Source organism: Callorhinchus milii, unplaced genomic scaffold (assembly GCF_018977255.1).
Source record: "Callorhinchus milii isolate IMCB2004 unplaced genomic scaffold, IMCB_Cmil_1.0 Scaffold3, whole genome shotgun sequence".
Classification (NCBI taxonomy): domain Eukaryota; kingdom Metazoa; phylum Chordata; class Chondrichthyes; order Chimaeriformes; family Callorhinchidae; genus Callorhinchus; species Callorhinchus milii.
Window position 1 is genome coordinate 47230957 of NW_024704744.1, and position 13085 is coordinate 47244041.

General features: G+C 38.9%; 1 protein-coding gene across 2 annotated transcripts in view; it reads right to left on the reverse strand.

Moving 5' to 3' along the window:
* Window positions 1-1242: 1242 nt before the first annotated feature.
* The window catches only part of snap91a (synaptosome associated protein 91a), a 146728-nt gene continuing 134885 nt past the window's right edge, over window positions 1243-13085 (reverse strand). For both annotated transcript variants that reach the window (XM_042332911.1, XM_042332910.1), the window contains 4 exons: window positions 9499-9558; window positions 9168-9272; window positions 5643-5745; window positions 1243-3676 (listed from right to left, as the gene is read on the reverse strand). In XM_042332911.1, the coding sequence (XP_042188845.1) occupies window positions 5653-5745; window positions 9168-9272; window positions 9499-9558 (258 nt within the window). In that variant the 3' untranslated portion in view covers window positions 1243-3676; window positions 5643-5652. The remainder of the gene's footprint in view (window positions 3677-5642; window positions 5746-9167; window positions 9273-9498; window positions 9559-13085) is intronic.

Sequence of the window (13085 nt, forward strand, 5' to 3'; positions counted from 1 at the left end):
TCAATAGATACGAAAACCTCCAAAGGCGGATGACCCACAATCCAAAGTTCTGGAAAAACTGACTTTGTAAGTAATTATTTTTTACTGAGCACAACAAGGTGATAGGCCTTTAGAATCATGGGACAAACATCTTATGAAGCAAATCTGGAGATGAGTTTGGTCCAAATACGTACCTGATTATTTTTCAGATGAGTTAGTGCTGTCAGTCACAAAACATCTCAGTTTAAATTAACTTTTAAGTATTTAAAGCATGCTGTTTTATACCAAAAGCAAAACAGACCTATTTTTTGACAAGTAAATTTCACTGCATAAATGTGCAATTCATTGCTAAAAAGTTTTATAAGGGGAAAGCAAAGGATGTGTGAAGGTGAATTATCAATGTGTTGATTAGCTGAAACAGAGCTGTGACTATGCACGAAAAAAAATCTTTCAAGGTACAGGTTAATAAAGTATTCATAGGAAGGCTACTCTAGTGTATTGTAATACTATGGACTTAAAAAAAGTCCATTATTATTTCAAAGCAGGTTATTTCATGCCTTTTTATAAATGTTTTGATTTCATTTACTGTCGGTAGTCCAGGAAGGTGCGGGTGGCGAGAAACAAAGGGATTTCAGAATTGGGTCAATACTCTGCTGTGGTATCAGGTTTCCTGAGCGAGGTAGTTCAAAATCTACCAGAGCACTGTTGGTGACAGACCAGCTAGCTTGGCTCATCCGCAGGACTTGACAGACTGGTAACTGGGGACATGGATTCTTCCTGCTCTGCTTCTATTAACTCTGAAAGCCAAAGCCTTGTTATTTACTTTTAAAGGAATTATTAAGAAAAGCAATCCGCCAATCGACTATCAACTGGATTCCTACTGACTGCTCGGTCAACAAAGCCACATGGAGCAAGGAAACTTGCCAACGTTTCGCCGTGCCAGGAATCAAAACCATGTTCTTGCTTGAGGGGCGAGTGCTCAAACCACTAAACTACAGGGTACCACAAAGCATTGCTTTGTTTATTCGTCCAGATGGTAGCCAAGATTATTTGGAGGCAAAAGAGTAAATCTGTACATTTGTTGGTCAGTTCTGAGAGCCTTTTGAAAGCATATCCAGGATTGGGGTTCAGGCTAATTGAAGACAGTTCAGAAATGGTTTATCTCCACAAAGGATGAAATTACATGTATTACAACTGGTGTTGACAATGGTACAAACAAGTGAATAGGATTGAAAGGGTGGGTCTTAAGAGATAAAGGAAGAGTTCAATCTTCATGTTCAATTTTAATGGTGCAGATTTTACCTTACACATAACCAGTGGAGCACATCCTAACTAGGAATAATAAAGACCTTATGCAAAGAATTATGTAAAAGGTGAGTTCATTAATGCACAATCATTATTTTATATGTAAATGAATCCAGTCCATGCTTTTTTTAAAAAAAAGATGAGCAACAAATTCCTCCCCCATTTAAAAGTTAAACTTGAAAGAATTGAAGAACGGCCTTTTCAGCACACTCTGTACCCATTTTTCCACACACATTAATAACTTTACTACTCCAAACAGTACTTTCAACATATTCTGAATTTATAACTTAAGTGCAAAGGGACACAAAATTAGAACTTTCAGCTAAAGTAGCATTGTCCAATTGCGCCAAAGGAGAGTAAGCCTACTTAAGAGATTAGTGCCATACATGGTAAATATATCATTGATTTCACTGAACGAAGCAGGTTTGTATTACGATAGGACACTAAATTATGTTACATATGTCACAAAGGTCAGATCCATAGTGATTAAGTAGTAGTCTTCAGTGGTTCCGCTTCACTTTAGATATCTACGTTTGATTCGAGCTTAGATATCTAGGTTTGAAACATTGCTGGATGCTACTTTGGGGTTCTACTGATATCCATTAATGGGCGTAATACAATTCTACTGTATTAGAGTGACACAGAGTTGAGTTTGCTAATCTAAATCCTGTAACTTATTGAGTAGTTTCGGATCTGACATGCCTGAAATAGATATCAGAAATGGAATGAGCATGCAGATTTCTTATAAGGCTACATATCTGAGCAATGTTTGGGAGCCTAGATTTTCTACTGTTCCATACAATGATAAAACCCAACTATACCTGAATGCAAAAGGAAAATGCTCTTTTCAATACCCTCAGAATAAACCTCTTTATGTGGACACCGAAAAACATGTACGCAATTACCTTAGCAGAAACATTTTTGTATGTTTACTATGTTCAACGGATTTATTGCATCTCAAAGGGCGTACATGCACTGGATCATTAACAGAAAATCAAACAAATTTAAATAAAAAGGGTAATAGTTTAAATGTAATGTATTTCCCCACATTAATTGCAGATACATTTACTTGGAATGGTACAATATATAGATATACTGATAGATTTGAAGAGACAGAAGTGAAACATCTTCAAACTGCATAGCCTTTTTACAAAACAGCTGCCATGCCTGAGAACACTAATACCACTGATCAACAGTGAACTCTTCTGTAGATGCTGACACCATCTGCCAAGCAGTTTACGCAAACAACGTGAAACTTCCCTGGGAATCACACAGTAAATGTAATTTTTAAGGTGGAAAAAATGCGGATGTGTTTCTGGGTAAAGGTTTGAGACTACCCATTCACAATATAAAAACTTACAGACAACAATGTTCTTCTGCTAAAAGTACGACCTTTAAAATAAACATTTAAAAGTAAGTTAAGATATGCTGCTTTTATGGGAATCCAAACCCTGACATGAAACAGCTGATATTGGGCAGAAAAAGTGCTTTTGAACGAGCTTGTAATCCCTTTAATGAAGAGACACCTGAGAATCTTAATCCACTATTGTCTTTGCCAAAGTAAGAACCTTCATACTGCGTCTCTTCAATATTTTAGTGCTGGTTCATCGAGAAAGAATATAATATGTAACTTAAAGGAAATTAAATATGACATTTTAACATACGTATAGATATAAATATGCAATCTGTTTAGATAATATTTGTCTTAGCATATCATTTGTCAAATAATACCTCCTTATGCCAAGATGAGTGCAGACTATGGAAGCTTAACACATCAAATTTTATATTACTTTAAAGAATTATAAATAATTCTGAACATAATGCACAAAAAAACCTTTCCTTACAAAATAGGTCTTATAGAAAGTTTAACCCAATTTGCACGTGGGAATTGTTTCAGACAACAAAACCTCAGACTTGGAAGATTTAAAGGATGCAGAGCACATTAATGTATATGCAAATTGCTATCAGAATGAGGATTATAAGCTTGTAACAGGTATACAGAACGGACGTGACATCCTAGGCTCTGCAATTAAATTATATACATTTGCACTTTCAAAAATACAAACACGTTACTCCAAATGGTTCATCACACAACAGCTGCAAATCTGCAACCTAAGCATTCCAGCTAGGTACAGAGAAGCACTAAAAGGCATCAGTAACATACACCCACCTTTCAAGTTGCAAAACACTTAATCCAAAATACACGACTTCTGATAATTTAGGGCTTTAACACCAAAAAGTACACATTTCTAAGATTTACGTTCACAGTTGTGCTACACCTTTTACAATATGGAAGTCTGAATAAGCACTGAAACATAACTGGTGGCTTGCTTGAAGTATTGAGTTTTTAACTGTGTAATCTTCAGGGGTCCCATTATCGCATGAACTGCAGCTGAAAAGTAAAGCAGAAATAAATGAGGCCAGATGTTCGAAAGCACCTTGAATGTTTAGACTAAATGGTTTCCAGTCACTAAATGTTTTCGAGCTCAGATCCTTGTTTGTAGCACAAAATCTATGGCAAATAATTCTTAAAGTACTTTAAAGTACTGACGGGCAAAAATAGCATACCTAAAAAGAATGGTGCAAAATGAAGTTACAGCTAAAATGGTCTATTTGCTATTTAGATCATTTATTTTCAATAGTGCTTGAAATATAGTGCACAAAACACTTTTACTTAATTCCTTTTTTAAAATGCAAATGATGACTGAAACAAGGTTTTCTGAAATGCCACTTAAATGTCTTTGTTCCACCAGTACCGTCCTGTAGAGTAAACACTAAACACCGAGAGTAAATAACACAGAGAGATGCACATCTTTGTCATCTGCACTCTGGTAGCATGGTCAGCTGAATGTCAAATTGTCTATTGGGCACTGTAGCTGAAAGCACAGAATAGTTTACACCTTGAAAAGATTAAATTAATTTCAATAAGCTTTTTCAACATAAGAATTAATTATTNAAAAAATACAATTCAAACTGTGGCCACAAAATGGGTGAACAATCAATCCCATTTGAGAAAGGAAGTTCTCATTGAAAATTCCCTAATCCATGAGATGATACAGAGACAATCTATTTTGATTTGTGGAACCTGGTTTTACCTCGATTGAGAGGATGCAATCTAGGTAATACCAGGTCCCAGGAATCAAAATAATGACTATTGATGAATGGAATTGGTCTTATTCTCTTTGTTAAACAGAAGACTATGAGATGACCTAGAATACATTAGAATATACAGCACAGAAACAGGCCATTCGGCCCAACTGGTCTCTGCCGGTGTTTATGCTCCACATGAGCCTCCTCCTGCCCTTCCTCAACTAAGCCTTCAACCATAACCTTCTATTCCTTTCTCCCTCATGTACCTATCTAGCTTTCCCTTAAATACATCTATGCTATTTGCCTCAACAACTCCTTGTGGTAGCATGTTCCACATTCCCATTACTCTCTGTGTGAATAAATTTCTTCTAACTTCCCTATTTGATCCATTTGTGACTATTTTATATTGGTGGCCCCTGGTTTTGGGCTCTCCCACAAGTGGAAACATCTTCCCTATGTTTAGACTATCAAAACCTTTCATCATTTTAAAGACGTCTATCAGGTCACCTCTTATCCTCCTCTTTTCAAAAGAGTCCAAGCTTCTTCAGCCTTTCCTGATAGGATAACCTCTCAGTTCTGGGATCATCCTTGTGAATCTCCTTTGCACCCTCTCCAATGCCTCTACATCCTTTCTATAATGTGGGGACCAGAACCTGATAGAACTTTTCAAGATTACGAAGTTGATTCAGCCGCATTGTTCAATTTATTGAAACTTTGATAAACTAGGGGCGAGACATTGGTTGAAAATGAGGAAAGCAAAAGGTAAGTTGTGCGATTTTAGCTGGTTATACTCTAGCAGCATTCCAATGCACACTCTGGGGACCCCAAACCTCAACTCTTATGAATCTGTGTCAAATACTTTCCAGAAAAGGGGAAGCAGGATGCGTCCCTCCAGGGAGAGCGTACATTTCATTCCAATAAACATCTCTGGAATTTTCATGTGTAGGTGGGTTGCATGGAACTCTGTTTGGTTTGTATACTTTTAATTATGAAAAAATGCCACATGATATTAATATACAAGGTGCGGTAATTCATGATGATTCACTGAGCTTTTGAGCTAGCCCATACTGCTTTAGAATGCCTATCCTATAGCAGAAACTGGTGCAATCAATTTCTAACATTTATACCAATCACTCTTCATAATACATATATATATACACATATATTATATGCAGTGTTAAATACATACATATTTACACACACTAAATTCATGCAAATATAACCTGCAGCACCCACAATATGATTCCCAGATAGAATCTGGAATGTACCTTTTTATGTTTACAAGAAATCCTTGATGTTTAGATCTGCTAGAGGGTCCTTTGTTGGTGGTTTCTTGGGGCTCTGAGTGGCAGGCGTTGGACTTGGGGAGAGCTAACAAGGCAGACACCAGCCAAAGAAAAGCAGGAAAAGCAGCAGCATCGTGAGGCAGAGAGATTAGAAAGAACAGAATTATATCTCACATGCAAATTCTGCTCATGCAACAATTTGACTCCATATTATAAAACACCACTCACTGTACTGTATTTTAGTTTTTTTTAAATATTAAAGAAGGTACAGACTACTGAATTGATAATGAAGCCATTGACAATATTAAACTTCAATTTAAAATAGATCAGATACAATGGGTCTACAGCTCCTACATTGCTGGATAATGCACATCAATCCCACTTCAGAAAGACAATCTCTCTTGCATGCTTAGATTTTGATTGCACTTTAGTACACATTTCGGGGCCCATACCTTCAGTTCTATGACTAAAAATATTCCATGCAACTTTCATAATTTATACCTTCTTATCCTTAATTTAATTGTCACACAAAGTTGGTAGTGAAAGGATAGTCTAATCTTCTATAGGGGATAGTTTCAGTCAGAGCTCTTTCTTCGTAGCACCAACAGATCAATGCTGTTCATAGATGAAATCAAGTTACTGAATAGCTTTAAAGAGATACTATTCACCTGAAATAACCATATAATCATAGAAAATATAAAGGCAGATATAATAATAATAATCCTTGAATTTGATATAGCACCTTATCACATCGTTGAGATGTCTCAGAATTCTTCATCACAGAATACAATGTAAAGTGGAGTGACTGTGTATTTTGTGGGCGAAACAGCCAATTCAGAACAGCAATATCCCACAAACAATCGTGAATTCACTGACCTTTTTTTTGGGAGGAATTATTACCCCCAGAAAATGATCAACCAATCGACTAACAACAGGTTCCCACTTACTGCCAGATAAACTCCATATCTAACTTACTTGGATGTCTAAGCCCTCTCTTTCACAAAGGAAGTAATATAAACACGCTTCCTGTGATTGGGCAGCACACAGAACGTGATTTTAGCAGTGCATGCAATGACATCAGTGACATCAGTGGTGATGAGTTGTCCTCATCACCCTTGTATTCAAATCCCTCCATTCCTCTGCACCCCCCTACTTCTCTGAACTCCTCTCTCCTCAAAACGCCTTCGTTCCTTCGGGTTTGGCCTCCTCCTTGTGCCCTGAGTCCTCCGCTCCACCCTCGGCAGCCGTGCCTTCAGCCACTATGCCCCAAGGCTCTGGAACTCCCTTCCTCACTCCCTTCGCCTCGCTCCCTCCCTCTCTGCTGAAGACCTTTCTTTTCGACCGCACCTTTGGTCACCTTCCTCCCCCTGCCCTTGGCTCGGCCCCGGGATCCCTTACTGTGAAGCGCTCTGAGACGCCGTCTGGCGTGGAGGGCACTATATAAATCCAAGTTGTTATTGTTGTTGTCCTGGATGTTGGCCAATTTTTAGCAGCTAATTTATAATATAATTGCTAAGTTTTTGTGAGGTTCGCTTGTACATCCTTCTAAAACACTTAGAATTGTGGTAACTCAGATAAAAATAGGTTCCCCTTTTGACGGCAAAGATTCATCTATATTTTACAGCTACTTTCATTCTAAATCATTATATAAAGTCCCCCAGATAAGCAGAAAGCAAAATGCATTGGGATACAGTCCTCTTATCTGGTCTTATGTGACTTCTGACTCCCTTCAACTTTAGTACGACTCCCAGTGATATACTACCTGATATCTGCTGATATTTTAATATTAATATTTTAAGCATCTGTCTCACCCTTCCACTGCTATAATCAGTGCACTTGAAATTGAAATTCGTCCTTCTACACATTTTGCTTGAACTAGTGCAATAACTCCTGCGTATGAGTAAATTTTACAAATTATTGCAATAAAATCACTCATGAAATACTGTAAATACAGTATTACTAAATACTAATATCATCGTACTTTAGAAAGATAAATGTGCCTACAGCATTAATCACCACAACAGTTAGAAATTTCCTTTCATTAGTAGCTTGATTTTACTTCTAACTGTTGGTAAATTTCTCCAGCATTTTCTTATTCCTCCTTTGAAGAGCACTGGTGATGCTGTGACATTTTCTCAGTTAAGAATCATAGACAAGAACAATCCTGCTACACTTCAAAGAATTTTGTTTTTCTGTTTGTGATACGTTCAGGATTAATAGATTTCTGCTGTACAGCTTATCACTACAAAGGATTGGTAAGTCTCATGGTACTTTGTCCCCACCAGTCACCTCACAAAGTCTTTGAGCACTACACCTCTTAGTCTGAATGTTAAATCTAAGATACAACTAAGTCCGAATTCAACCCCAGGAATTTTTTTTCTCTGACCCATCTTGTCCAAGACGTCTTATCAGGACTAAATATCAGTGCAGTAAATGGAGTCAGCATTAAGTTAACTGGTTAAGATTAATTCCTATGGTATCTTAGCATCAAAAAGCAGGTCAGTAATGACATTACATTTTCTTGAGTATCACCTTATCATTTGCATTGATCAGTAAGTTGGTAAGTGACAGAGGAGGTACACATAAGTGTTAGTGCAAAGCAGAATAAAGCAGAGACCTGGTGAAAGAGATAACATCCAAAGCTAGAAGCTTTTTGTTTGGGAATTGTCAATACAAGAAATATACAGGGAAAAAAGTGAGAAGCATTTTCACTGAAAAGACCTATTTTTAAAATATTTATCACAGTTTTTTTATATATTAGCTTCTAATAAGACAAGTGGTCAGAATAACATTGTATAACACTCTCCGTGGGCAGGTCTGAATGTGTAAGCAAATTTTCTTCAGCTATTTAAAATTTCCTTTTGTCCTCTTCTTTCAATGCATTCAGTAAGCAAAATAATTTGGCTTTTTAAACTTTTATTTTGTAGGGCAGATGCAAGAACAATTTTACACTATGTAAACTCCATTCACTGGGAAGAGGTAACATGGAAAATTTCCACCGCTGCAGAATTAGCGACAATCTGGTTGCTGAGAAAAAGTATACATCAGTCAGCCATTATAGATATGTAAATGCAGGTTTCAATGATCAACTATTTAATGTGCCCTCATTGATTTTTTTATGCTAATCTTTTTTAATGATTAATAATATTTCTTGTTTATACCCCTTTTGGATTTTTGCTCCGTGAAGCAGTTTACTCTCCACATTCATTTCCTTCAGGGTCAGGGTTCCCTTTCCACCACTGTGAACCTCTCCACCACCTAACTCAGCTGAAGATGAAATCAACACGATTGACACTCTGATCAATATGATTTACTGATACTGACTGATATCAATACGTCTGATACTAACTGGTATGACTGACGGGCAGCCCTGTGACTAACTCGGTCTCTGATAAAAATCACATTTTGTTTTCTTACTGTTGTGCTAACATGTTGGCACAGATGTGATTTTTCAAGGTGGACCAATCTACCCCTGGTAACATAAACCTTCTGAACAATAAACCTTACCGGAGCTCCAGGTACGGCTCCAGCTCCAAACGGTGGTCTCATCATGGGTTGAGAGTACATCATTGGCTGCTGAGGCATCATGGACACACCTGCACCTGGGGGCGGCTACATTAAACAAGTACATTTAGTGCTGTAGCCCTTGAGGTTATCACATCACCAATAAGCAGAGTGCTCAGAGACCTGTGTATTAATCTGCAATACACATCGTCTGAAAATTTAATTTAATTTCAATATTTACAAATTTATTGTATGTTAATTGAATTTGCCCATTATTGGCTATTTTGTCATATCACATAATTTAAAAACATGCTTGTAAACGTCTGCCACTCACCATCCCAAATCCAGGGACAGGCTGAGCAGTGGGTGGAGGGCCAACAGGAGGAGCAGCTCCCTAGAAACAATTCAAAGATCAGTGGTTGCATGGAAGGATACACAGGTATAACTTGGTCTGAAATACACTCAACGCTTTTGCTGGATCAGCGATAATTTGGGTTCTTTTGTTTTCTCAAAAATATTTTGTCATTTGCCATGCCTCTCTCCAAAGTCTAAGCCATCTCCCACTGAATCCTTTTGTTTATTGTCGTTTTGGACCTCCGCAGACCTCAAGTATTGTATCCCCTCATAGTTAAAGCTGACATTTACTCTTTTGTGACAGATATTCCTGTGAGATCCAATGGGGAGATAAGGAACAAATATAAAAGGCGGTTTCACAAACAAACTTCATCTCGATCCCATTTGACCATCACCACCTGACAGATTACTGGATTGTGATCGAAAGTGACATTGATTTTCTTTGTACTTTTCCCGAAAGCACTGAAGACAACTGCCCCACTGTTGCTCTGGGAGGGTATTATTACTCAGTACAAACCAGGGTTGTACCCGTTGCCTTCCCGATTTCGACGACAGAGCTTCATGCCACATCTTTGAAATAGAATGCCAGAACATGCCAATCAGCAGCATTATGAAATCTGGCAATGCAATGACTGACATATTAAATTGACAATTTAAGGCAAAAAAATCTTGAATATAGTATAAACGTTGTTGCAAACAAAATTGATGGATCCACACCACTAGTGTAGGAAGCTTGCCGATATGCTGTGCAGTAATTAGTGAGAAAAAATATTGTTTAGTACAAAGAATTTGATATAAAACAAAGGAGGATACTTGGATTTCATGGAGGTCATGGACTTCTTTTCATCTAAAATACACATCCGCCAGGCAGCCTCATCCACCTGCCTCTGTCACCCACCACCACGCCCTGTCTGTCCCCCTTACCCTTCCCATCATCTGATCCTACCATGACCCTCATCCTACATTCCTTTCTCTCCCTCCTCCCTCTCATCCATCATCACCTCCATGAAACTGACCACCTGCTGCCTCGACCCCCTCCCCGCCAACTTGCTGGTCATCCTCCTCCACCGCCTTTCCTGCGTCATCCACCTCAGTGGGACCGCACTCGCCTGGTTCGAGTCCTACCTCATACACCGCCAGCAGTACATCTGCACAAACGGCTCTCCTCCCGCTCTCACCCGGTCACCTGCAGGGTACCCCAAGGATCCATCCTTGGCCCCCTCCCCTTTCTGATCTACATGCTCCCTCTTGGGGATGTCATCCGCAGACATGGGTTACACTTCCACATGTATGCGGACGACACCCAACTCTATTTTTCCACCTCACTTTGCAACCCCCAGTCCCTTGATGTTCTGTCAGCCTGGATGAGCGCAAATTTCCTTCAGCTGAACGTTGACAAGACGGAAGCCATACTCTTTGGCTCTCGTCAACGTATAAAATCTCACGGTTCTCACCTCCTCCATCTACCCAACCTCCCCCTAAAACCCTCCAAACCCATACGCAACCTAGGCATCTGGTTCGACCCCCAATTATCCTTCCTCCCCCACATCCAGTCCCTCACCAGCACCGCTTTCTTCCACCTCCGACGCATTACCCGTCTCCGCCAATACCTCTCTCCGAAAGCCACAGAAAGCCTGGTCCATGCCTTTGTCACCTCTCTGCTGGACTACTCAAAACCCCTCCTCGTCGGCCTCCCCTCCACTACCATCCATAAAGTCCAGATTATTCAAAACTCTGCAGCCCGCATTCTCACCCACATCAAACTCCACTCCCCGATTACCCGTCCTTATCAGACTGCACTGGCTGCCTATCCCAGAGAGGATCGACTTCAAGATCCTCAACCTTGTCTTCAAATCCCTCCACTCCTCTGCACTCCCCTACCTCTCTGATCTCCTCTCTCCTCAAAACAGTGCCCGTTGCCTTCGTTCCACCGGATCTGGCCTCCTTCTTGTCCCCCGAATCCTCCGCTCCACTCTCGGCGGCCGTGCTTTCAGCCACTATGCGCCGAGGCTCTGGAACTCCCTTCCTTACTCCCTTCACCTCACTCCCTCTCCCTATTTTCAGGTCTCTGATGAAGACCTTTCTTTTCGATCGCGCTTTTGGTCACCTTTCTCCCCTTCCCCCTGGCTCGGCCCCGGGATCCGTTACTGTGAAACGCTCTGAGATGCCCCGGCGTGAAGGGCGCTATATAAATCCAATTTGTTGTTGTTGGATTTATGGAGAGCAAGTTTGAAATTCCACCCTAAGTGCATAAATCTTTGGAACTTCCAGTCATTTTCCTTTTATATACCATAATATCAATGGTAATTCAATCAGTTTACTCTCTATAGAAGAGCAGAAATGTACCTTGTTTGACAAATTCATGGTTCGGTGTTCTAAACAGTTAAAATCGTCAAGACATTAACGATTGAGCGTGAGGAGGTTGTTTAGATTTTTTCCCAAGAAACTAAATGTTTTGTAAACCAAATGCTGAACTCCAGGGGTTGCCCATAAAAAAAATCCTTCAACATTCTTTGAACATTTGGAAGTTATAAATAAAAAGTAACTTTCCAAGCAAAAAACAATCTGAGGACAGAAAGCTCATATACAGTATACAGTATGGAAGTGGTGACAATGGTGAACAGAGGAAAAAAGGTGGATCTTGCAGGTATACTGACTTTAGAATTCTCAGACTGAATAATAATCATTTTATAAAAGACTAACAAAATGTTGATTAATACAAAGCACATTATTTCAAACATTTCTTTGATGCTTTTATAGTTACCCTAAAGAAGAATGATAATAAAAAAATAGTTAGTAAAATGTCTGCATTTTGCTGCACGTTGCCCATCTTGAAAAAAGAATCATTGAAACAAACTATGAAAATTCAATTCTCCAGCTCTTTGGAAGACTGGTGAAGTCTTAAAAGATTGCAAAATGCAAATTTGAAACATTCTGTGAAATTTGAATGTGGAAAATTACAAGTATGGTTCTTTAGATGCCAACAATTCTTCGCTGCTTGTACTCTTGAACAAATATTTAATTTAGTTATATTGCATTTTCTATTATGGTGCAAACGTGCTAAATACAGTGATTAATTGGTTAGATTAGTAGAGCTGAACTCAAGGAGGTGCAAAGGATTCATTTCTGCAGAGAAAGGAGAAGTTGCACTGAAAGAATGGCTCGCCAGGTTCATTTATTATTGTTAAATATAAATGCAACAAATGCACAGCAAATCTTCCAAAGACTTTAGAAACAGTCATGGTGGAATTGGTTAAAAGAAATGGTAAAAACAATAAAGATGAACCAATGTGTACAACAACAGAAACCCATATTTGTTTTTACAATTTTGCTTATGAAGTAAATATCCTGTCTGCAAAACTGAATGGAGAAGCAAAGATTTCAAATAATAATAATCCTTGCATTTGATACAGCACTTTTTCATGTCTTCTAGACGTCTCAAAGCCCTTCACAGAATATACTGTAAAGTGAGTTGACTGTATATTTGTGGGTGAAACACGGCAGCCAATTGCGCATAGCAGTGTCCCACAAACAGTCGTGGATTGAAGCGACCAATTTTATTATTTA